Raw genomic sequence first — 26,743 nt, forward strand, 5'->3', positions numbered from 1 at the left:
TAAGAACTTCCCAGCTTTCAACGCTCCCTTTCTCGGTTGAATGAAATTTTCAAAGTTGACCACTTGTTAATCACGCTGAACAAGAAACCCACAGTGCCCAAATGTCCATAACGTGTGTGTGTGTGTGTTTGTGCACGTGGGGAGCTGCCCGGTAGTTTCTGGCTCTTTATTAATCTCTAGTCCCCCGCTCTGCTCATCCCGATGCTTACAGGAGCAGGCAACATGGCCCAAGGTAGTTTCAAGGGACGGGCAACAGGTGTTATGAGAAAGAAAAGAAAATCATGGGCAGTTTCATGGTCCCATCCATCTGGGGAAGTCTGCACGCTCTGTCCCTCCTGGACGGTCACAAGGTTCATTAGTTTAGTAAAGGCTCTGATAAGTTCTACACTTCTCTTTTTAACTTCAAAAAGACGTTGTTTAACTCAATGTTTTCCAAACTTGTTTGATCAGAGAACTACCCCATTTTTTACGAGTATCTCACCTGGTTCGTCATCCTGAGAACACGCTTTGGGGAAACGGTAAAAGGAGTGGAGGTAAGCAAGAGTTCGCATTCCTCTCCGAGCTTTGGACCAGAATTTGGCTTAGAGAAAGTGAGCTGGCCTCAGCACTGCCCTGGCAGAAGGACTCCAAGTGCCCACAGTGGGTACCAGTGGGTACCATCCCCCTACCCGGGGGATGGTGAGCGTCGGGAAGGGGAGGGCATTTCCTGTACTTCCCTGACTGCGGTCGGCTGGAAAGCCTAGGCTGGTGGCCACTTAGAAGAGTCCTAAGAGCATCAGAGTTTCATTTTGGGTTTGAACAAACCAAATGGGTTTGAACATTTTGGGTTTGGCCGCTGCACAAGGCCACCTTTTAATAGTCACAATGCCGCCTGTGACACAGCACGGGGTGTGTGTCATCTGAGGAGGAAGCATGCTCTCTCCCCCCAGTCCAGGGCCGTGGCATTTCCTCTCTTCAGTGTGTTTTTCTTGCCAGCAACAACTAAGCCCAAGGCCACCATTTGCACAATTCCAGGGATTCTGCTACTTTGCTGTGGAGAACCCACGTGAACGGCGTCACCCAGGGTTGTGCAAAGCAGTAGTGCCGTCCAAGTGCTTGCCTGCCGCAGGGTTTTGCCAGGACAATCCTATCTATTTCGTAAGTCCCGCCTCAATGTCACCTCTAGTTAGAGCTGGCCCCTGCTATTTACTATTATGATATCCTGTTTGTATTCTTTACAAATGGTGACTCATTTATCAACACCTGAATTCCTACATATTTTTACTTTTTTGAATATCGTCTGTCTCCCCCTCAAATAAAATATCAACTCCACAGGGTTGAGCAGAGTTTTGTTTGTTTGTTTGTTTTGGCCACTGTTGGATCCTTGGTGCCTTGGACAGTGCCTGGCATAGTGTCACTCGCCCCAAGTATTTGTTGAATGAATAAATGAAGAACAGCTTTGCAAGTTCTTCCCCAGTTGGGTGGTGATTGGTTGTGGAGAGTTGATGGACAAGGCCACTGACCAACCAGTGGGCTGAGTGGTAGTGAAGGGCACGGCCTTCCAGCCTGGGCCAGTCATGGTCCGGGCAGGTGAGGAAGCACAGAAGTACAGAGAGCAATAGAAATGAGTTTTTATTTGTAAAAAGTTACAAAATAATATTGTACAAAAATAAAGTCTGTAGAGAACTTTGGTTGTATAACACAAACGACCGAGACAGATCAGAGAAGTCAAAACTTCCAAAGAAGTGCACTCCTTACTGGATCAGATGGTAATCACAATGATAGAGAAAAATCACAAACTTTACCCTTTTGTGGATTTGGTGGAGCGATTTGCTTCAGTTAAAACCTGCTTATGGTGTGTAGGTGATGCTGGGAACAAGCTGTCAGCACCCGTTGAATCCCACTGCCCCTGTGGGCAGAGGCTCTCCACGGGGAGCTGGGGCTGAGGCTGACCCCTGGGGATACCAGCCACCAGATCAGCCGGGACTCTCTGAATCGGACAGATGATCCTGGGGCTGCATCAGAGTGTGCTTCGTGAATGACTGGTCTGCTGGGTCCGTCCCTATTTTGAGCAGGCTGCTCCTCAGCAAGGTCCCTGCTTGGGCCCCAAGAAAGGACAAGAGGGAGGCCCTTTTCCTCTATTTCTGAGTCGTGCAAGGGGAGCAGAAAGGACAGAGGGGGCAGAACGATGGACAGCTCGGGTCTTTTGGGGCAGGGGGGGAAGGGAACTTCTGGTAACTGCTGCTTCTTGGTTACTTTGTAAAATTAACATGATTATTTGAGGGAGGCCAGTAGGCTATTTAACGGCTAAATCTGTCATGGTTTGGGTCTAATAGCCACTACGGGAGTGATAGATGATCTCTCTGATAAAAATCCCTTTTATGAGATGTGTAACAAGCTCTACAGTAGGGCTCAGTGCGTTGAGCGTGGGTCAGCTGCCAGACAAATCCACGATCTGGGGCGCTTAGGTGGTTGCTCTTACCCTCCACCTGCACCCCGTCAAGGGCTTTCAGCATCCAGGTGGCAGGGCGTGTGTGCTGAGGCTGGCCCAGGCCCATCCTGCTTGTCTTCCCTTCCGGGGCACCTTCTCCTGAGGGAGGGGCAGCAACTGGTGGCTTTTTTGGCAACTGGCTGACCCCACTTCCGGAAGGCCTGGAGCACTCCTTGGCTGCACTGGGGCCGAGCACGTTCCTCAGGAAGGTGGTGGATGGAAGGATAGAGGAAGAGTCTCCACAATCAGGGCAGAACCCTGGCTACCTGACAGGATTGTTACTTTGAGGTCTGCATTGAATCCAGGACTACCTACTAAGGGGACTTTAACCTTTGATATATACGGTTATGCATATGATAGACAGATACACGCGGAGGGGAGTGAGAGCTTAAATACAACAGGGAATGGAGCACACGGCCTGTCTGCTGGGAGACAGGACCGTGAAGAAATGAAGCCGAGTGCCCCGGTCTCTGTGTACTGCTCCCGAAAAGGGGGCCGGTCAGAAATGTTCCTTCTGACACGTTTCTTCTCTAAAATATGAAAACAGGTAAGACGCTGAGATGTGGGGGAATCACACGAGAGCTCTTCTTAAAAAAGGTAAAGTAAGTGATTTTTTGCCTAGCGGAAAAACTTTTTAATACTTTGAAAAGCATGGACCCTTGTTCCCAATTAAAATTTCCTTTGTCACCTTCTTTTGCATTTTGCGAGCACATATACTTTGGCACCTTTGAAAAGAAACTTTAATAAATAAGGGAAAAAAGAGAAACTCATTAGTGAACGGTAATAAATAACAATAACTTAAATCTCAATAAATATTTTCTCTATACTTCTGTATCTGAAACAGATGCATTGCATCGAGTAGCTTCTCTGGTCACTGGTGACCACGCATAACGGAGCTGGGGTGTATGTAACATCTGTCTCTCTGTAAACCGAGAGCCCGGCGGCCTCCCCGCCCCGGTGCAGCTGGGGGCCTTCCCCGAACGCTCTCCTGCAAGAATGCTGCCGAAAACCACAACTGGTTTCCTGTTTCCAAGGACAGAAAGGAAATACCTTCAGGTTTGGTTTTAGTCATGAGGACAGCCTTTTTGGTTCCTAGCCAACCTCTTCCCACCTCACACACCATGTTTGAAATCAATCACCCACTGTTCCCCAAAACGCTGGCTGGAGTAAACCTCAGGCCTGAACCTTCAAAAGCAAAGGTTACTACCTCACGTGTGTGTCTTTGCTTTTTTTTTTTTCCTCCTTGCCGGTGTATGTCTCCACTGAGTGACAGAAAAATAAACCTTTCTTGCTTTCAGCAGTAAAACATAATGACAAGGAATGACACCAGGAGGACCATTTCCCTGGTGTCTCCAGACATGTGAAAACAAACCACAGGAGATACACTGGTTTGGTTTCAAGTGCATCCGCAACTGTACCCGTGACCGGCGACGGTGGACCGTATCGGATGAAACGATGGCAACACCCAAGCAGGGACACCGGCCCTGAGCTTCTGGTGACGCTGGCCGCCATCTGGGAGAATGCAGACAGCTGTTTTCTCTCTCTCCCGTCCAGTTTTCTGTAGCTGGATCTCCCTCTACCAGGCTCCCACAACGGCTGCCTGCCTCCTCCTCCTCGCCTCCTTGGTCCTTATCTTCCACTCCGGGCAAACATCTTCTGGGAACCTTGGTCCCTTTCTTTGCACTTTGTGGCAGGAATGCAATACACAGCGGTCTCTGGAGCGGGAGTCAGATACATCCACAGCGTTTAGCGGAATGCTTTCTCAGAATATGGTAAACCAGATTATCATCTAAAAAGGACAGGTCGTCATCGAAGGCGAGGGGTCTGCAACACGCCTGCCCGACTTTGTCACTCACCAGCCTTCTATTTTTGGACAAGTTTTTTAATATTTTGTCATACATTGTTTCGGCCGCATCGCATGAGCCGCTGCAGTACCTGAAAATGAGTTCCTCCTTGGTTTCGTAGCCCAAACCCAAGTCGGTGACATTCAGATGCACGGCAGTTAAGACGCACCCCCGATTTCGGCCCCTCTGGCCCCGCCGGCCTTTCCCTCGGGAACCCTCCGGGCTGGCGGCTGCAGCCTGTCGGTGCCGCTCTCTGCGAGGAAGCACGGCCATTTGTTTCTCTGGTGACCTTTTCAGTCTTCTAATGGTGGCTTGTATAAAATCCATGACATCATCAAACTGATCAGGATAATCCTCTGGCATATTTGCTGTGCAACAAGAAAACAGAAACGGTCACATGAGACGACAGCAACGACCATTCTGAGGAGGCTCCAAGATCACAGTCTCTCCTGAAGGCGGCCGAGCTCGGCCTCACGGTGAAGTTATCAGCTCAGGGCCCACTGTCACCCCCTCCACCCCGACCCTGAGGACACAGGCCAAAAGGTACCCTCCAAGACTCCGCGGAAGGAAGTGCATTCACTCGGAAGAGGAGACTGACACGGGGGGTGACACGCTTCCTTGCTGAAAACAAATCCTTAGAAGTGGAATTGCCATTTGAATAACTTCTGCCATTTTGTTAACGCGTCTGTATTGAGGGTGCTGATGCTGATGGAGGCCCCTTCTCGTTCTAATAACGTAACCTACAGTTGTGGTTCTCAGATGTGAGTGCGGATGGGACTACGCTGGGATGCTCAGGGAGATGCAGAGTCCTAGCCCGACCCTTAAGGGAAGCGTGGGGAGGGGCCGAGGAATCTGTTTTTAACGAGCCCTGGAGAAATTCTGATGGGGGTGGTCCATGGAGCATACGTTGAGAAACCCTGTCTTAGAGGGTGAAAAAAGGATTAACCTTGGATTGGGCTTGGAAGACACTGCTACTTTCACCTGGAATACCGAGGAGTGCTCTTCCCTGAAATCCACCCCGACTTAACACCTCTGCTCAGCTGAGTGGGACGAGAACCATTTTGATAGATCACATGAAAAGCTCTTGAGCTCAGCTATATTTTAAAGCTTCCTTAAAAAACATTAAGCCTACTTTTCACTAATACAGAGACTAATTTACCACTTCTTTGGATTAGCATGACTTTAAAAATATACGGTCATACTGTAAGATGACATTTAAAAAAAAATTTCATATATTTTATTTAACCTTATATTTCTTTTTTTCTTTGAGTATTTACAGTTAATGTATTTTCTTTCTTTTTTTTTTTATTTTAACATCTTCATTGGAGTACCATTGCTCCACAATGGTGTGTCAGCTTCTGCTCTACAACAAAGCAAATCAGTTATACATATACATATGTCCCCATATCTCTTCCCTCTTGTGTCTCCCTCCCTCCCACCCTCCCTATCCCTCCACCCTAGGTGGTCACAAAGCACAGAGCTGATCTCCCTGTGCTATGTGGCTGCTTCCCACCAGCCATCTACCCTACATTTGGTAGTGTATATATGTCTATGCCACCCTCTCACTTCGTCCCAGCTTACCCTTCCCCCTCCCCGTATCCTCAAGTCCATTCTCTAGTAGGTCTGTGTCTTTATTCCCGTCTTGCCCCTAGGTTCTTCATGACCATTTTTTTTTTTTTTTTTTTTTTTTAGATTCCATATATATGTGTTAGCATACAGTATTTGTTTTTCTCTTTTTGACTTACTTCACTGTATGACAGACTCTAGGTCCATCCACCTCACTACAAATAACTCAATTTCATTTCTTTTTATGGCTGAGTAATATTCCATTGTATATATGTGCCACATCTTCTTTATCCATCCATCTGTTGATGGACACTTGGAGATTCCTTAAAAAACTAAAAATAGAACTACCATACGACCCAGCAATCCCACTACTGGGCATATACCCTGAGAAAACCATAATTCAAAAAGAGTCATGTACCACAATGTTCACTGCAGCTCTATTTACAATAGCCAGGACATGGAAGATGACATTTAAATGTATCATAGCAGTACATGGACTGAGACGTTGTTTGTGGGCAGACGGTGGGAGGGGGGTGTCCAGCCTCTGCTGCAGGCTGTCACACGACTCCCACTGGCTTTGGTTGCAAAGAGGACAAGAGATGTGCATTTTAGGGAGATCATGTGGAGGAATGATTGAGGTGATGCTTCTACGATGTTTGAGACCTTTGGGCAAACGCATGAATTTGCAGTCTCTTGGCGTTTTCTGCTGTGTTTCAAGCATTTGCTTTGGCTGATCAAGTAAGAGAAGAGTAACTTTGAACAACTGAATACATTTTTAAAAGAGGAAAGCAATTCAAACGCCCATTTATTAGGTACTAAACCTTTTATGCTCCCCATCCCATTTTCAGGTAATTTAGTATGTTTAGGGTTATATGTGGCTTAGGACAATATGCCACAAAAGAGTTGTTAGCAAGAGGGAATTTTTTTTGCCAAGCCCATGTTAAAGCAGAGAAGGATTACACTGTGCCTAACCCACGTCAAATTGTTTTGTTGTGAACAAATTGTTAAAACAGATATCAGGTATCCTGTTGTGTAAAACATAATCCAGCTAAGGCAACTTAACCATATCTATTTCTGTTTCTCTCTCTCTCATCTGTGTGTGTGTGTGTGTATGCAAAATATATGACATATAGTAATGAAAAGAGTGGGGATGGTGTGGAATTTCCAGATCACCTTGTTGCCCTAAATCTAGAATCTAAAGTTTGGCACTGGATCGTTCTGTGCACAGAATTCTCGAAGCTGCTTCCACTGGTCTGTGCCCCATCGCCTCTTGCCCCCGAGCCCCTGCATTCCAGCCTTACCCTCCTTCAGTCTCTTTTCCACCTGGCAGCCAGAGCAACACTGTTAAAACTGTTAATGCAGCTCATGTCCCTCCTCTGCTCCAAGCCCTCCAATGCCTCCCCATTTCCCTTGGCATAAAAGCCAAAGTCCACACTGGCCCAAGGCCCCCCCTGACCTGGCCACCCACTCTGTCCCAGCCTTTGTTACCACTGACCTCGTATGCAACTTCCTTCTTCCTTACTGCCTCCCCCTCCAGCTTCTCTGGCCTCCTCACTGTTCCTCAAACACAAGGTTTCTCAACCTCAGCACTACTGACATTTTGGGCTGGAACATTCTTTGTTGTGGGAGCATTTGAGGATGTTTAGTTGCATCCCTGGCCTCTACCCAGATGTCAGTAGTATCCCCCAGCCCCATCCCAGCAGTGACGAACTAAAGTGTCTCCAGATATTGCCAAACGTCCCCTGGGGGCAAGATCATCGTGGTTGAGACCCACACAGATCAGAACACAAACAGGGACTCAGGGCCTTTGTGTTGGCTGTTCCCTCTCTGCCTGAAACACCATTCCTGCAGAGTACCCCGTGGCTCATGCCCACATCCCCTTCAAGTCTTTGCTCAAATGTCACCACCACCAAGCCCCACCTTGACCTCCCTGCTTCAAATGCAATCCCTCCCGAGCCTGAATCCAGACCCTCCCGCCCTCTTCCCTCCCCAGCATAATACTCACTACCTTCCAACACACTGTCTAACTTTCCTTATGTTGACTGCTTGTTGTCTGTCTTCTCTGAGCGAATGTCACCTCCACGAGGCAGGGACCTTTGCTTGGCTTGCTCGCCAGTGGATCCCAGGTGCCTACAATAGGATCTGGTCCCTGGAGGCCCACAATGATTTCTGAACGAGTTAGGTCACTTTATGAGGGGAGAAAGAGAGAGTCCTTAATTTATCCAGGGGACACTTGGGCTTCAGCTGAGAACCACACCATGATGAAATGAAAGGCTCCAAAATAAACAGCCTCCGTCACGCGGGCAGCTGCGTGCGCCGATCAGCCCCGTCATCTCCCTCCTGAGGGCGAGTAAGTAGCGAATAACCAAGCTCACTCCCTTGCCAGCTTCCGGCAGCTTTAAAGTGTCAGCTCTCAAAGCCCACTTCATCCTGAGGATTCAGAAAGGTTCTAGCTCCATGGGAGTAACGTTTTCTCAAGAAGGACTGGAAGAGTGGGAGAGTACTGGAATCTGAATTTGTCATTTCCTCTGAACCGCTTCTACTCGACTCCCTTAGGAAGTTTCCATCCTTCCTCCCTTCCTCCCTCCCCACCTTCCTTCGTCCTTTCCTTCCTTCCTCCCTCCCTCTCTCCCTTCCTTTCCTTCTCTGTTCTTAAATAAAAAATGTTGAATGGATAAAGAAGATGTGGCACATATATACAATGGAATATTACTCAGCCATGAAAAGAAACGAAATTGAGTTATTTGTAGTGAGGTGGATGGACCTAGAGTCTGTCATACGGAGTGAAGTGAGTCAGAAAGAGAAAAACAAATACCATATGCTAACATACATATATATATGGAATCTAAAAAATAAAAAAGATGGTTCTGAAGAACCTAGGGGCAGGACAGGAATAAAGACGCAGACATAGAGAATGGACTTGAGGACATGGGGAGGGGAAAGGGTAAGCTGGGACGAAGTGAGAGAGTAGCTTTGACATATATACACTACCAAATGTAAAATAGATAGCAAGTGGGAAGCAGCCGCATAGCACAGGGAGATCAGCTCTGTGCTTTGTGACCACCTAGAGGGGTGGGATAGGGAGGGTGGGAGGGAGATGCAAGAGGGAGGAGATATGGGGATATATGTATATATATAGCTGATTCACTTTGTTATAAAGCAGAAACTAACACACCATTGTAAAGCAATTATACTCCAATAAAGATGTTAAAAAAATAAATTGTTTTTTTTTTTTTTGGCCACACCACACGGCTTGCAGGATTCTTAGTTCCCAGACCAGGGATTGAACCCAGGCCACAGCAGTGAAAGTGCCACTGGACCGCCAGGAAATTCCCTGAAAATTTTTTTAAAGCACTCTGCGTTAAAGACATGAACTACTTATTTCGGAAAATGAGTTGCTTATGCTATTTGTGACTTTTTTTTTCAATAATAAGCTATAAAAGAGGAAATTAGGTGTGCTCAGTTTCAAAAACCCATGCTTGAATAGAAGTCTGAACTTCTAAACCTGGTACCTTAGGGGTGATTAGTCAAAATACAGAAAAAAAAAGTCTTCAAATTTCTAAAGAGACTCTTTGTTTTACAAAAGGATCCACATGATGGGGTCCCTGGCTCTTTTCAAGAACTCCTGAATAGATCATTAACTTAAGAACCTGGGAACATGGAAGTTAAAACTGATTGAGAATCAACTGAGGATTAATCAGAAATGAGGATGAAATATTACTAAAATTTTAACATAAACGAATGGGAAAACATTTGACTTACAAAAGTTCAACTTACACTGGTTTATAGAGACTCATTAATTTATATAACATGATAAATTACATAATTTTATATTACTAGGGTTATAATGATGATTTGAATCAGCATTTATAATGTTCTTATTTATTGCCTGACACTTTCAAAGTTCTGGAAAAATGTTGTCCCTCCTTTTTAAGACATTTTGACCACATGACTCTGTCCACTGGCTTTGCTTGCCAGATAACATACAGAATACCTAGTTAAATTTGAATTTCAGATAACTAGCAAATAAATTTTTAGTATAAGCAGTCCTCAATAATGTTTGGGACATACTTACCCTTTATTATGAGAACGTTTAGTTCCTTTTTCTTTATTTTAATTTCTGCTTGGCGTTTTTGGGGTGATGCGTGTAGCAGTGTGAATGCACCAACCACTTATGCTTTTGGGTGAGGTGGTGAATGGATCATTAAGCCTGAATTAAAAGGCTTCCAGGCACCTGGGAAGCAGTCAATCTGTGTTTGATGTGTTAAACTATACACTGTAGGGGCTTGCCTGGTGGCGCAGTGGTTAAGAATCCACCTGCCAATGCAGGGGACACAGGTTCGAGCCCTGGTCCCAGAAGATCCCACATGCCGCGGAGCAACTAAGCCCGTGCGCCACAACTACTGAGCCTGCGCTCTAGAGCCCGCGAGCCACAACTACTGAGCCTGCATGCTACAACTACTGAAGCCCGTGCGCCTAGAGCCCGTGCTCCGCAACAAAGAGAAGGCACCGCAATGAGAAGCCTGCGCACCGCAACGAAGAGTAGCCCCCGCTCGCCGTACTAGAGAAAGCCCCCGCTCAGCAACGAAGACCCAATGCAGCCAAAAATAAAAATAAAAATATAAAAAGAAAGAGTGTAGCTAATGAGAACTGCTTTTGATGGGACATCTCCCTCATGCCTTGTTGTTAAGGTGGAAATGTTTATTTAAGCCTCAGGTTCAGGACATAGGTGATTCTTATTGAACTGAAGGGATTCCCCCCTGCCCCCTTTCTTCTCCTTCTTGAACAGTAGAGGAAAAATAAATATTTATGCTGAAAGTTTTACATGGATATGAATTTTGGAAACTAGAAAAGGGCAACATTATATTTTCCAAACCATAGAGCAAATTGGCCTGTCTCTTCCAACTGAATTCCTAATCCCAGGCCTTTTGCTGCTGACTGAGTTCATTTCTAAAGAGACCTCAAGTTATCAACACTAGGCATTTGGCGGGGGCATTGTGAGCCATGCCCCCACTGAGCCAATCTTTAGGGTCTCTGCAGAGGCCTCACACCTGGCTCAGGCAAGTAAACTCCCCGGGGGGCCAAGAAGCCCCCAGCCGCCTCCATGTTCCTGGAATTCACTGAGCCAGGGGCAGCAAAGGGGTTGGGTTTGGATTAGTTCCCCAAATTAAGACTTAATGGCGTATCACTTTATTTATCCTATAAAGGGCTTGGCAGCATGTCAGCTACACAAATGGCCCTCATTAGTATGAGCTTTGATAGTAAAATACTTGCAAAGCACAAAAGAGGAGCATCGTTTTTAAAAAGTAAGTCAAACACTTGCCCATTTCCCAGACCCACTTGGAGGCTAGATCTGGGAAAACATGGACATGTAAAAGCTAAAGTTTTCGAAAAATCAAAACGCTCAGATGCATTTAAGTCATCCTTCAGGGTGCAACTAAATATTTTGGCATTATTCTATTTAAAATATTTTAACTTTGATGTGTCCTTTGTATAAACAATGTTATTTAAACAAACGAAACCTTGTACCGGGCCAGACTCTGGGAACAAACCAAACCATTCACTGCAGAGACTTTGCCCCCCTAGATTGTGGGAAAACAGTAACATTACCTGAGGAACAAAGGCCTGGGATATTGACTATCTGGTAAAGTTAATTGAGTTTTTGTAGGAACAATGGTGAGACCTCGGAGTACTCCTTGTAATAGCTGAACTAAGAAGCACATAATTCAAAACATTATCTTGGCTAAGCTGGCATTTAGTGGACAAAGTATTCTTTTAAATGTTAGATTTCTCTTCAAAAGAGTACAGGTTAATTATATATATATATATATTTTCAGGTTAATTATATTTTAATCAAAGGGGTCACTTTATACTCGTATTGGGTTGTCCCCCTCCTCACCCGGCCTGGCTGGGTGTCTAAGCCGGTTTTCAGCCTGTCTTGGACCCGTGGGCCCATGAGGGAGGCAGCGCAAGGTTGTGTAGAAAGCAGTGAGGAGGTGACCCCTTACCCGGAGTGGGGTGGGCCCTGAGGAGCCCAGGAAGGAGAGGGCTGGACCCTCGCACCCACAGTGGGCCTCTCCTACAGGAGCCGTCTTCCAGGCCAGAACTAGCCTCAAGCATGCAGAGGCTCTGGAGAGAAGGCCCAGGTGTTTCTCGCTCTGGGGAGGGCCCACCTCTGTACTTCAGCGAAAAGCATCCAGCTTCTGTGTACTGGAAGGGCAAGGGTTAATACGCTGAGGTCCTCAGGGGTGACCTACTGCCTAGGTCAAGGCCACACAGGCGAGAGGCACATCTTCAATCAGCGCCCGGGTGCCCTCACTCCAGGTGGTGCCCAGTTCTGGGGTGGGCTGGACCCTGGGTGTGAGGCCAGAGATACTGTGCCTGTGGGGCCTCTCCTGAAAGGCTGTCTGCAAAAGGAGGCCCGTGAAACCCGCCCCCCCGGGGGGGAGGACATTTAATCTGATATTCGTTGCCTACCTGTACCCCAGGTAAAGTGCAGATTGCTCTGTAGACCAAGTATATAAAAAAGAGAAGTTCTGTGTGTGTGCATACACACACACATATATACAAACATATATGTGTATATACACATATACACATGCAGGTTTACATGGAAAGATCAGCCTAAGATTTATGTAACCTCTCAAGAAAATTCCCAACTAATGTCATTCTTTAGAATGCTGTTTTTACTTTTCAATAATGTACAAACATGATTTTCTTTCACTAATACTGCAGTATTATGAGAACTACATGATGGAGTCTTACCTTTAAAATTCCTCACATTACCAAAAAAATGCATCACCCTCTATTTGAAATGACAGCTTCCTTGATGTACTTAGTATGACCAGTGTAAAGGTGGGATGGATGCCACCCAGCATGAATTTCAACCCTGACAACATCCCTGCAAGGCTTAAGTCGGGGTCGCATATTTATCTCTACTTTACAGATCAGGAAACTGAGGCTCAGAGAAGGTAAATATCTAACTGCCCAAGGCCACGTGGCTCATAAATGTAGACTCAGCTGGTTTTGGTTTCAAAGCTCAGACTTGTTCTAGGGCTCCAAGCTGCCTATCTGTTTTTAAGTAAAAATTCCACGACGATGCAGCTTGTCTAGTCTCGAGTATGTGGTAACTTACTCTGGAAAGAGTGCAAGATATGCTGATTTCACCTGCAAGCATTTACCACATTCAGAACAGGAAGTGAGAAACACACTTTCTACTGGAAAGTTCAGCATGAACTGAGGTACATTAAGTAGATTCTACAGTTAGGCTGCCATGGACCACAGAATACAGTAAATCGTCTCCAGAAAGGGAAAAGCATGCCGTTCAGGGGCATCTCTCCCACATCCTGGGTCTTGCGTATCACCCTAAGGCAGAACTGGCAATTTCCCAGTTAAAACCGGAAAACCGGCAGCCAAGGGCGGTGGCAGATTCAGACAGAGAGGCCCCGTCTCCGGAAGCTCCTCAAACTCATGCTGGCACCAAGTGATAAAGTCTCACTGCAGAGCTGGAGAGGACAGAGCCTGGGATTCCAGTCCGGGGTCAGTCCCTGCCCAGCCTGTGACCTTGGACTAGTCACTGAACCCTTCTGAGGTCGGCTAGCCCCTCTCGGGGGCCTTCCCCAGTGCTGATGCCCTAAGATGCGGACAGTCTAAGTCTTGGTGTCACCCCCGTCAGGGAGAGGACTGCCTCTGCTGATGCCGTAGCAGCATTCTGCTAACCGCCACCATCAGGGGCCCCAGGAGACCCCATAAGAGGTATTTTAGGTTCTAGCAGTTCTCAACCTTTTCCGTTTGCCTCTTGGTTCAACGTCTTGGTTACACCTGAAAAAACCAAGTGCCTCTCAACTCATCAAGTCATCTTCCTATGCCCTATTTAGGAGAGGTGAAGAGATGTGTAGAAAGGGCCCTATACTTGTGTCTCAAAGTACCCAGGTTCTAGTGGGAGGTATCCTTACACCCCAGTCTCCATCTGTAAAGGTAGAGAAGGAGCCAGTGGCCTCTGAGAGGACACAGACACCAACACGCTATAATCCTGCAGTCTCCCTCACCCAAATGGCAAAATTGCCATTTTCTCAAAATCTCTGTTTTGTTCATCTCTGGTTTTGCTGCTTGGTCTTAGGACTCTAAGGCTGGAATCATCCACGGCAACTGCTACCAACTGCACTGTAAGAGCCCCACAGCTTGTCTTGGGGGCCGTTGACGCTTGTTTTTTATTTGACCTTCAGCGACCTCTGAACCGTGTGGTGTTGGTTCAGGAGAGTGTTGCAGTTCTCTGAAAAATTCAAAGTTCTGTCCTCTGCTACTATTTAAAAGTGTTGACTTTGCCACTTATTTGAACTAATTAAAATAAAGCACCCATGGGTCTCTAAGTACTGGAATGCCGAGGCATCTCGCGTCACGTGACGACCACCCTTACTTTCCTATTTCGGACAGAGTATTCATCTAGCATTAGATAGACCATCCTGGTCAGAGTGGACTCGGGTTAACTTCAAGAGGGGTCCACAGCATCTATTCTCCCATGAACAATCACCAGCTGAGGCGATTTACGAAGTCACTGTGACCACTGCCAGAGCTACCAGGGCATTCTCTCCATGACCAGTGGTTTGCCGGCAATAAAACATGACATGGGTTTATTTGAAAAGTATTTGCGTTGTAAAAACACCAGTGTTTTGCTGTTTTAAAAAAGCATTTCTGGATCCTCTCAAGACAGAAGAAAAGACCAACCAGTTCAAAATACAGAAAAAGAAGCCTTGGGTATACTTTTAAAGGCCATTTGCCCACCAGAATGCCATTTTAGTTACCACCTCCACCTACTTTGAACAACATCGCGCACACTTATTAGCTATACCATATCTTGACTACTTATCCTACAATTTAACTAAGAAAACTTGTCATCACTGTAATGGAAATTACTCTATGAATACAAATAGTCAAAAACTTCACTCAGGAAAGATGGACTACATTCATTTTGTTACTCAGCTTCTAATTGCCCTGCTCTGATTTCCACCTATGTGGTCCATACTTTTATTATAGTGATGTTAATAATTTTATGGTAATACAGAATGGCTCCCCTGAGGGGAAAAGGTCCATTCTTCTGCTTTTAAGTCAGGAAAACACTCAATAGGGTGTCCATTTGTTAGCTAATCCACGAACACCTGGTGCGAGCTAAAAGCAGACCACAGCCAGCTGTAAACACCTCATGCTCAAGAGTGCACACCAGGAGCCCTGCTACTGCCCTTATAAAACACTTAACGGGAGGGAGAGAAAGTTACCCAATACAATGAAGCGTACAAAGCGCCCCTTGGGAAAATAATCCCTTGAGATGTTCTCAGAGGCAGGTGGTTTTTGAGGGGAAACCCCAAAGGAACCTGGAAAGCAAAAGAACCTGGCTCCTTCCTTCCCACAAAGCCCTGCCTGCAGCCTGAGAGGCCCCATGGTTCCACTGGGTCCTGCATTCAACTTCCCTGGGCCCTTCCCAGTGGGCCCACCTGAGCAGTGGGTAGAAGGAACTCGAAGGGCTTGAGGGACCTGGGCAAGAAGAGGAGGGATTAAGAAGCTGAAAGGAGAATAAAGGGGGTGAAGGAAAAGTATTCTTTATCATTGGAGCCTGTCTGATGGATTCCTGTGGTCAGATGTGAGGAGGGACTTTCTACCCCTTGGTGGATGAATTTACTGGAATCTCAAAGACTCTTCAGGTAATTAGCTAGACGTATCATTGAAAAACAGCTGCATTTACAAAACCTCCACGCCTGACTTTTCTCCTCGCTGACGTAGCCAGAAGAGCTTCGTAGGAGAGTGGTGGGCTGGCAGGAAGTGGTCATGCGGGATGGTCAAAAGAGTGAGTGTTCCCTCAGGCTTTCCTGGGTCCAGTCTGGTTAAGTTGATTAACCCTGTGCAGCCCCGATCTCCCCTGAAAGTGGGGAGAGTTACACGGAATGGAAGAACATTTTCGGTTCAGCGCCTGAAAGTACTTAACAAATGGCACCAAGAGTCAGTCCCTATGGTTTTCACGTCTGTGCCCGTTCTTCACTGACGTTACACTGGAGGCAGTGGCGTGAAGACCAACTCTGCCGGCTCGGGACAAAGGGGATGCAGACACTGGCCCCTTGTTTGTCCAGCATGTCCCATGGAGGAGAAGGCCTGGAGGCCCCGGCTTGGTGGTCTGTGGGAAGAAGGAACAGGCCTGTCTTGGGAGCCTGGGCTGCCCCTTCTCTCTTCCTAGAAATGCCCCCAAATTAACCACACAAACATCAACTGACTCCACAGCCCATGAACAATATTTTGTGTCCACCATGGCATAGATCGGTGTCTTCAGCCTGTGGCATGTATCCCTCTGGGGGTACATGAGGACTTTCAACAGAGTCTATGGGTAGTTTTAAGAGAATCAATGTCCAGATCCCCAAATTCCACATGTGCTGCGTCCTAAGACTGGTCCACCTACGAACACTCCTGCAGCCAGTTCTCCTTTCACAGTCATCCTTCTGCCTTCCTGCCCAGCTCACTCATTTTACCGCGAGGCCCTGTCTGGTGGATAGACACCTGTAAGGACAGTTCAGGCGTGCATGGCTCCTTGGGATAAACTGGTATCGGTGACTCATGATGTGAGGACACGTCATCATGAACTTAGGATTCCAAAGATGTGTACCTGAATCTAATCACGTGGAAACAATCACACAAATCCAAACCGAAGGGCAGTCTGCAGAACAGCAGGCAAGACTGTCTGGACTTCTCAAAATGTTGTGGGAAAAAAGGCTCGGGAGCTAATTCTAGATTAAAGGAGAATAAAGAGACATGACAATCAAATGCAAGTTGTGACCCTCAATTAAGGGAAAAAACTATGAAGAACATTATTGCCACAAGTGGGGGCATCTGAATATGGACTATCTATTGGATAACAGTATTGTGTAAATGTTAAGTTTCCTGAGACTGATAACTGAATTGTGGTTATATAAGGTAATGTCCTTGGCTCCTAGAAGGTTCATGCTGAACTATTTATTGTTATGTTTGCAAGTAATTCTCAAATGGTTTAGGAAAAAAAATGAAGCAAAATGCTAACGAGAGGTCAGTCTTGGTGAAAAGGGGACGTGAGTGTTCATTGTACCATGAACACTTACTGAAAAGTCCCATATGAATGAATCAGGAAATACCAAAGTTGGTGGTTCCGTATTTCATTCTGTCCAGGCACTCATGGCAAGCCATGGTGCTTTATTTGCCTGTCTGTCCATCCACCCATCCATCTATTCATCTTATAATTAGGATCCAGAGGAGTGGTGGTTGTCATGGATGTATACTAACACGTGCATTTCAAGTGAAAATGAAGTTGGACCTTTTCTGACCAAAAAATAAACTTATTTGAGCTGATCTGTTTGATAATTTTCCACGAATTGAATAAGTTACATTTGCAGCTCCAAGGTTTTGCCAAAAATAGATTTGAAGCACATATCTAGTTCCCAAATGGGCTGGAAATTACATCTGCTACAACTATTTAAACTTGTGATAAAATTGCAGATATCACTTTAGAAGTGTGCAATAGTTTTTCAATGTAATTTTGTAGGTTTGCAAGCAAAAAAGTCTGAAGACTTTAAAAACCATGCTCAGTTATACAATCATACAAAAGTGGGTTTTGTCTCTACTGAGCTAAGCAGTTGATTCCCAATAGTGACCCAAGATCTGTGTATGCAATCCCACTCCTGTTCCCACAGAGGCCATCACTCTGGCACGTGTGCAGTCACCCTTGGCTTCCCAAGTGGACGCTTCCTTCCCTGGGCGGAACAGAAGCCACCTGAGGACAAGTGCCTTCTCGAAGGCCTCCCAAATGCCATCAGCCTATCAAGCATTCTAGGAGACCTCACTTTGTCCCGAAGAGTTAGGGAGCCTTCTCTCACTGCAAAAAGCATTGATATTATAGGAGTGTGCAGAGAAATACATGTTTCTCTCCCTAAAATGTCCCGATTTAGACTTCGAAATAGCCATTAATAATATGAGCCTAGGCTCACTGCAGCCCAAACAGGGATCAAAGAAAGGGCCTCAAGGAAATATAATATTCCTTGCTTCTTTCTATTAGTTTGCTCATTGATTTTCCTAGAAAGACGTGTTTCAGTTAGTGAATACATTTTTAGCAAGCCAGGGTTTGTGTTTTCTTAATCTACTAATATGAGAACAGTCTGTGTTAAGCCAGCATTATTGGCTTTGGGACTAGAAGTTTGAGGTTTGCTGGCTTCACCACTTATTGGATTTGTGACCTTGAGCAAATCTCTAGGTCTCATTGCTTCATCTGTACAACGGGGATAAATAACATCTCCTCTTGTCCAGTATAGCTCAAACGTACTCGATTTTAGGACAATATGCAAAACCTATTTGTTAAAATAACAAATGCTGGAGAGGGTGTGGAGAAAAGAGAACCCTCCTACACTATTGGTGGGAATGTAAACTGGTGCAGCCGTTGTGGAAAACAGTATGGAATTTCCTCAAAAAACTAAAAATTGCCATATGGTCCAGCAGTCCCACTCCTGGGCATATTTCTGGACAAAACTATAATTCAAAAAGATACATGCATCCCTATGTTCAAAGCAGCACTATTCACAATAGGCAAGACATGGAACAACCTAAATGTTCATCAACAAATGAATGGATAAAGAAGATGTGATATATATATATATATATATATATATATATATATATATATATATAAAATGGAATACTACTCAGCCATAAAAAAGTATGAGATAATGCCATTTGCAGCAACATGGATGGACCTAGAGATTATCATAAGAAGTGAAGTAAGTCAGAAAGAGAAAGACAAATACCATATGATATCACTTATATGTGGAATCTAATCTAATCTAAAATATGACACAAGTGAACTTATCTACGAAAGAGAAATAGACTCAGACATAGAGAACAGACTTGTGGTTACCAAGGGGGAAGGGGGGAGAGGGAGGGATGGATTGGGAGTTTGGTATTAGCAGATGCAAACTATTATATATAGGATGGATAAACAACAAGGTCCTATTGTATAGCACAGGGAACTATATTCAATACCCTGTGATAAACCATAATGGAAAAGAATATGAAAAAGAATGTATATATATGTACAACTGAATCACTTTGTTGTACAGCAGAAATTAACACAACATTGTAAATCAACTATACTCAATAAAATAAATTAAAAAAACCTTATTTGTTAAAAAGTGGGTTACCACGTGGAGAGCTAAGATGTGCTCTGATATTAACTTTATTTTTCTTTAGCTTTTATTTTATTTATTTCTTTATTTTTAATTGAAGTCTAGTTGATTTACAATGTTGTGTCAGTTTCTGGTGCACAGCAAAGTGATTCAGATATATATATATATGTATATATATATACATATATATATATGTATATGTATATATATTCTTTTTCAGATTTTTTTCCATTATAGTTTATTACAAGATATTTTTTAACATCTTTATTGGAGTATAATTGCTTTACAATGGTGTGTTAGTTTCTGCTTTATAACAAAGTGAATCAGTTATACATATACATATGTTCCCATATCTCTTCCCTCTTGCATCTCCCTCCCTCCCACCCTCCAGGTGGTCACAAAGCACAGAGCTGATCTCCCTGTGCTATGCGGCTGCTTCCAACTAGCTATCTATTTTACATTTGGTAGTGTATATATGTCCATGCCACTCTCACTTCATCCCAGCTTACCCTTCCCACTTCCCGTGTCTATTACAAGATATTGAATATAGTTCCCTGTGCTATACAGTAGGTCTTTGTTGTTTATCTATCCTATATATAATAGTTTGCATCTGCTAGTACCAAGCTCCCAATCCATCCCTCTCCCCCACCTTTCCCCTTTGGTAACCATAAGTTTGTTTTCTATGTCTGTGAGTCTATTTCTGTTTTGTAAATACGTTCAGCTGTATGATACTAACTTAAGTTTTTATTCGTAGCTCTTCACTTATTTGAGGATTAACAGGTTGATTCAATTGTGCTTATGCCTAGACACTTTAAAAATAAGGGCACACTTCAAAATGAAAAATATGCCTATGCTATAGACTCGTGAAGCTTGGGACTTGTAAGTTTTGCAGCAAGAAGGCTTTGCAGTGAGATCCCGCTTGCTGCCACCTGCTTGCTTGAGACACTCCAGCGGCACCCTGCTGCCATCAGAAACAGAGCAAGCACCTTCTTTTCCTGGATTTTACAGTATCTCATAATCTGGGTATCACCTACAGAGATATCCTAAATTTCACACTACTTCCCGCCACCTGTTCTCAGTACTTGGCGACTAGTCTGGCCTCCTCCTTGTATCCACCACCTGCCCCTTCCCCATATTGTGATCACAAATTTGCCTATGCTTCTCCTTGGTCTGGAATGTGCCCTTTTCCCTTTCCCTTCCTTTCCTAATACCCATCTTTCAAGTACCAGCTCAAATCCCCCCTCTCCCCCAAATTCTTCCCTGCTATAATCTCCAAATCCCAGTGACTTCATTGCTAGGAATTCTTACCATGACCACAGCTAACATACATGCCTTGGTAGACATAGCTATCTGTCGGAATGACAATCCACCCACCCACCCACCCACCCATCAGCCTATCCATAGTTTACAACTAGATCATAAGCTATTTCAGTTCACAATTTTGCCTTTTAGATGCCCACACAGCACCTAGAGCATGAAAGCTATTTAATACTTGCTTCCTGATTGACCTCAAGTGATTAATTAAAGAATATGTGTTTTAATTGAATAAAGGGGCTATGGACCATTAAGTGCTAAAGAAACAAAGATGAAAGGGGACATTAGGAGGGGAAAATGCCAGATAGCTTTTATTTTTCTATCAGTGAAAGTAGAATCTTTTGAGAATAATTATTTGGCTGTTGGATCGGCCTAAGGTCCTAAGACTGGCCAATTCAAATTAAGCCTGAAATAGATTTCTCTAAACAGCAACAGTTTGAAATAGGTTTTCAGACTGAGGCCAGAATGAGATGTTGGTCTCAGATCTCAAGTGAGAAATCAATGCTTCCTAAAAGCCTGACATGCAATTTCCTGATTCCAGGAGCCCCATCCCAAGTGGCACAGCCCTTTTCCAGCTTAGGGACTTTATTACAGTATCATCTATTCATACAGTCCCTAAAATAATAAGAAGCAATAGATGGACGGCACTTATTTATTCTGAACTCTGAACCCACAACATTAGATTTGAAAGCTTAAAATTTAACCAGCTTATTGCACTAGAAGCTTTCTTAGCCGAATAACAATGGGCTGAAAGTTTACTAAATTCACTAACAGTTTTTTTGCTGGGTTTGTGAACCATCTTAAATATCCAGGTGGGATCACTTAAAACAGAAATACTCTATCTGAAGACAGGGAGCCTCCAACTCACAGCCACCTTATCACCTACCTGTAAGGATCTTAGTGTGCCCTGGCCCCCTTCTTCCCATGGGGAAGAGGGTCTCCCTAACATGGGAATCTGGTGGGAACAATTCCATAGGAACTATGTGGGCTCAGAGAATGGGGAAGGGAAGGAGCTGTGAAACCTGGGAAGAGCCAGGGGGAGCTGACCCGGGGGCAGAATCCCAGGCAAGACTGGCCCGCCTACGTGCTGACCAACTGACTGTCTCTGGGGCCCAAAATAGCCTCCCTGGAAGGCCTGCATTTCTTTCACTCTCCATGCTTTGTCAGGCTGCTTGAAATTCCACCAGTTAGAGCAATGGCTTGGCAGGGGCTGAAGTGAAAGTCTGTGGCGGGAGAAAAGGCATTCACTGGGTGCATGCTGCAAGGAGGAGGGTGGCAAGTACAATCGTTGCTTATGGGGCACAGGTTTTACAAAGCATTATCGTTTAACTCTCACAGCAGCCCCAGGAGGCAGGATGAATAGTATTCCTATTTTACAGATGAGGAAACTGCGCTTTCAGAGCTGTTAAGTAACAGCTGGGTAAGTGGCAAGGCTGGGATCCAAACCATAGACTGATCTGAATGTGTGAACGTGAGCTCTTGCTTGTTGAAACTCCATGATTTGCTCTATGCCCTCCTTCTGCAGATTATGGGACCTGGCAACCTGGGAAGAGACTCTAGCCCAATAATATTGTGAATTATATCTCAGTTCTATCACGGTTTACATAGATTTTTGTGGGCTAGTCTGGGAACTTGATAGCTTGATTTGTAAGATGGTTTCTCTAGGAAAATTTGTGACTTGCTAGCAAACTGGTGGAATATAACCCCATTAGATTACAATAAATTGTGGATTACCTGCAATTACAATTTAAGAATGCTCAGGGTTTCTTCTAGTTGGTTTCCAGTCACATAGAAAGCCCACCTTTTCAGCGCAAGGTTCTTCATGTTTAGTTTTAGTTTACAATGCTACCAAATTGCACCACACACTGCACCTTTACTAGAGAGTACGTTTCATGAGGACAGGGGCGTTTGTCTGTGCACCAAGGATTCCCTAGCACCTAGGACAGTGCCTGGCACATACAGGCACACATTAATTACTTGTTGAATGAATATGTGCTTTCAGATCTCAAATTTTTAAAAACCACATGCATTTTGTGCTTTCATTTATGAAACACATTTAGAGTTATCATAAACAGCTGAGATCTGGTATGTGACTACGATTAACTAACCTTTAATAAGTTCAGGCAACCTTGTGCAACACAGTTTTAGTCATTAGCTGAAAACCTTCCTCCCACATAAAGTGTTTTCCCCTAGGTAGCAAAACTGAACGCTCTGCATTTCAGTGGTTTGGAGAAACTCTGGTCCCGGCTTCAGCAGATCTTCCTCCTGCCATCATGGAACTCTGGCACTTTGGACAAGCTGCTTTACATCTTTAGGCTTGGGGACCATAGGAGTACCTTTGGGCTCTAAAATGCTATGACATCTGTGCGTATCACCTTCTAGTTTCGCTTTCTAGATGCCTCAGGCCTGCTCTAATCGCCCTTTGGAGAAGATATGGGTAAAAAGCAAAATAAAAAAAAAGCCAAAGATGGTGAAAGGGAAAAGTCTTGGATGCCCCGAAAGGAAAATCACAAGTCTTTGAGTTTAGACAAGTTCAAAGTCGCTACAGGAGGCAGCCACAGCCCATGAACTTTATCGTCAACCTCTAGGCAAACGAGTGAGCCAGTTATGAATTCTACTTGGTTGGTTCAGCTCATGATAACGGTAGGAACAGAATTCTGGCTGTTTCATTTATATTGGAACCAGCAAAATACACGCAACCTCAAGGGTGCGTGTGTGGACAGGGTGCAGTCCAGCCCACTTTAAACAGCACAGAATGACTCAAGGTGGCATGAAAGAGCCTTTGCTCAATCACTAAGTTACAAGCATTTGAAAAGAAGAGGGACCAGTATTTACGGTACTTTCTATTTCCAAATGAAACGAGTGACTGAATGTTTTTCTACATAAGCCTTAACCAGTTGCATGGCGTACAGTGCAGGATATAAATGTCAGCGCTGTGACAGGAGCATGTTGACACTGGTTGAGCGTTCAAAGTCTGCACATTGTCATTAGTCCGCCTTCCCCGCACTGACAGCTTGCTCCCGAATTGAACATACCTGGAAGGAAGTCAATTTGGCTTAGAATGCAGCTCACTTTCTCTTTGGGAACATTTCTCTTTCAAGGATCTATTGGGTCTTCCGATAGATAAAACAGAATCAGGTGTGTTCTGCTGGTTCTAATGTAAACACAGTGGTCAGAATCTTGTCCATTGATGACTTAGCGTCAGTCTTGGAAAAGGGAAGTGATCTCCCTTTCCCCAGAACCCCCAGCTACCGCCGTCCATCAGTAGGATTACGGCTACCTTGCTTGTTTTGTGACTGCCTGTACCTTACATGAGGCACGGATTTTCTTAGGGTATTATCAAGCCATAGGGATTCAACCCTGACTACACATTAGACTCACTTGGGGAATATCTAAATATCTAGATGCCCAGGCCACGCCCCAAACCAATGAGATCAGAATCTCTCCTGGTGAAAGCCCAGCATCAGCAGTCATTAAAGTTCCCCAGGTGAGTCCAGTGAGCAGGGGTCTTTTCTTATGAGTCTTTTCCCAAAGGAAGGTTAGGGTGGAGTGTGCAGGTGGGGGAGGGGGGGTCTTCCGGGGGGGGGGCAATCTCACGATCATTGGCATTTTGGAGTGGAAAGGCCTTCCTTTACTGTATAGTTGTAAACTGTTCATTGAGTTCTGTAGTAAGTAATTTGTCCAAGGTCACAGAATTAGCCAAAAGCAGAGCCAGCACCAGGAGCCAGCATTAAATAAGCCTAAGTAGACAAGATACTAATATGCTAATTAAACCTCCATGAATTAATCAGCTTCATAATCAGGCACAGTCATTTTTCTCTCCAGAATGTCTTGGTTAGAAAACTATTACCTTCCACTGTGTTCCTGTTCCTCTGACCTAGGCTGCTTGAACCAATGAAAAGCCACTTACTCAGCCCTCATGGGTACAGTTCTGAAGACAATGGTACTAAAGGGCATTTTAAGTTTCTACTGCAGAAACATTGTATACGCTAAGATGGAAACTCGTGGTTGAAACCAAAGCCTTTAAAAATAGGTTTATACAACTAATGGACAAAAACTCTTGGAACAGTTCCTTCAATTTCAAGGGATCAACTGTGTTCTCTTTCTAACCCTAAGTCACTCTTGAAGTCTTAATTTGCCTTAGAAAAATGCACTTTTTCTTTTCCCTGGGACTTCTGGAAGACGATGCTTTAATTGTTGTAATTAAGCATAAGATAAGCACATCACATTTCCTGGGCGATTTTTAGCCCAAGGCCATAGGTTTGGGGGACTCTAGCATACAGCTGACTCTGGGACCCTTTCTACTGTGCATGTTTCAAATGCAAAACAGCTTGAAGGGTAACGGGAGTGGTGAGTGGTTATGGTGACCGTTCACTATTGCTTTAGTTTGGGGTTGTGCAAATTCTCTGCTGCTACCTTTGTTACCTGCATACCTCCCCAATAATCTCTAACTTGTGTTGAAGCATACTCTGCTTTATGCAATAGACAACTTCTCAAGAGCGGAGGGTAAATTATATCAAATCATAGTTGACGTGCCCTGATAAACTGCTAAGACACTTTTGAGAGGCAAATCACAGACTCATTTTCTAATATTAATAACCTGGTCTTTTCTTAAGAGTTAACATTGTCATGTGTGGAGTGAACGATGGTTTGTTTGTTTCTTTTCCCCCTAGCCCCAGCTAGCACTATGTATCGCTGTCTTTCTAGAACTGGAACTTTTCTGAACAGATTTGACACTGCCCAGATGCTTGTTCTGGAAATCAAGGCCCTTCTGTGTTTTCTCTGACTCTGGCTTGGTTTTGTGAAACCTCAGCCTCTTCCCTTGCAAGGGCAGTTTAGGATGGAAATGCAATTGTTTTCAGAATTCAGCAAAGCCAGGCACACCCAAACAGAGAAAGAGGGCTTGGGAAGAAAAAACGGGGGTGTATGTATGTGTGATGGGGAAGCAGAGGAAAGGGGACAACTGCGTGTTTTCCTACGGTGGTGGTGGTGGTACCGCTGGGGAAAACAGCTGTTCCTCGGAACCCTAAATGAGCAGCAGAAAAATGTGCTACCCCCTGTGCTGGGCAAAACCAGCGCGTGCCACATGCAGACTAGGTGTTGGGGTCCTGGGGCACCAGCCGGTGGCTACGAACCGCGAGGGGGCGTCGGCGCCAGCGCGGCTCTGCCCTGGGTCGGGAGGCCGCACTGCGGTCGGGGCTGACTTGGGGTGCGTGCGAGCGGCGGGTGGGGTGACCCCCGCGGGGAGGGAGCGGTTCTTACAGTCACTGCTCGGCGCGAAGGGCGCGCGGCGGCGGCCGAGGGAGCGGTCTTCGGCGGGCGCCTCGGGAGGCCTCTTACCGGCGGGCAGCGGGAAGGCGGACGCGGTGTGGAGCAGCACCAGGCAGACAGCCACGACATCCCATAACTTCATCTTAGAGTCCCGTCCGGCGGCGGCACCTGGGCGGGCGGGCGGGCGGGCGAGAGAACCGGGGAGAGCGCGTTAGGCCTGGACGCCGAAGGCCGCCGCGCTGCCCGGGGCGCCTCGGCCCCGCGGGTCCTCGGGGCTCCCCGCCAGACTCGGCACCGCCCTCCTCCCGGACCGCGGCAGCCCGGCGGTTCCCCGGGCACCCCCCCCCCCACCCTCCTTCCTTCCCAGCCGCCTGCTCGTCCCCGCTCCTGGGTGCGCCTCCCTGGGGTCGGATTTTCGAGCAGGGCCGCTGCCCCCGCCGGTACCAACACGACGACACCGGACGCGTGGCCAACACGACGACACCAGCACTGGCGCGCAACACCCCCCCCACCCCGCTTCCTGGGGGGCGACTGGGCAACCCTCACCCTGTGCTTCCCGCCCCGTCCAGCAGCTCCCACAGGCCCCGGGGAAGAGCCCTGGACCCAAGCAAGAGACTAGCCTTTTATTTCAGGAATAAAATCAAGTGCGGGACCGCCCGGGGTCCTGATCCTGCTCTCGGCTAGGCGGGGGCAGGCTCAGTGGCACCACTAACCTCTCCCAAGCTTTACTCCTCCCACTTAAATTAGTATTTTGTCGTCGGAACAAGAAGTCAGTAGGAACTTGGAGACTTTGGGGCTGTCCGGGGAATATCTGCGTTAAGTTACTTCACTTCCCAAAGCTTCAACTCGGTTTAAAATACTACTTCCACTTCCTAAGGCTATGAATATTAACACATGAAAAGGCCTAGCCAAGCATAAAGGAAGCGCTCAATAAGTGTTTTAGCATTACTGTTAGGTAGGGATTGCCTTTGTCTTGAAATGTTCGTGGTGTCCCCGAAAGCCCTCCTTATTTTTGCAGTTTTGCGAGATTCTGGCCTTAAATCCCTTCCCCTCGCAGAGGAGTTGCGAGCTCCCCACGCCCGGTCACGGTCACT

At 45.7% G+C, this 26,743-nt stretch overlaps 1 protein-coding gene and 1 long non-coding RNA gene across 6 annotated transcripts in view; both read right to left on the reverse strand.

Annotated features, from left to right (window-relative positions):
- The window catches only part of LOC309624481, a 298,479-nt gene that overhangs the window by 231,187 nt on the left and 40,549 nt on the right, over nucleotides 1–26,743 (reverse strand). The window lies entirely within an intron of this gene.
- The window catches only part of GDNF (glial cell derived neurotrophic factor), a 30,154-nt gene continuing 4,255 nt past the window's right edge, over nucleotides 845–26,743 (reverse strand). For 2 of the 5 annotated variants that reach the window (XM_082382537.1, XM_082382541.1), the window contains exons 2-3: nucleotides 25,641–25,817; nucleotides 845–4,682 (exon numbers count right to left, since the gene is read on the reverse strand). In XM_082382537.1, the coding sequence (XP_082238663.1) occupies nucleotides 4,198–4,682; nucleotides 25,641–25,791 (636 nt within the window). In that variant the 5' untranslated portion in view covers nucleotides 25,792–25,817 and the 3' untranslated portion in view covers nucleotides 845–4,197. Of the gene's footprint in view, nucleotides 25,495–25,640; nucleotides 25,818–26,743 lie in introns of those variants that run through there. The other 3 variants (XM_082382540.1, XM_082382538.1, XM_082382539.1) reach the window with 3 other exon arrangements.

This window comes from Balaenoptera borealis (assembly GCF_965194805.1).
Source record: "Balaenoptera borealis genome assembly, chromosome: 2".
Classification (NCBI taxonomy): Eukaryota; Metazoa; Chordata; class Mammalia; order Artiodactyla; family Balaenopteridae; genus Balaenoptera; species Balaenoptera borealis.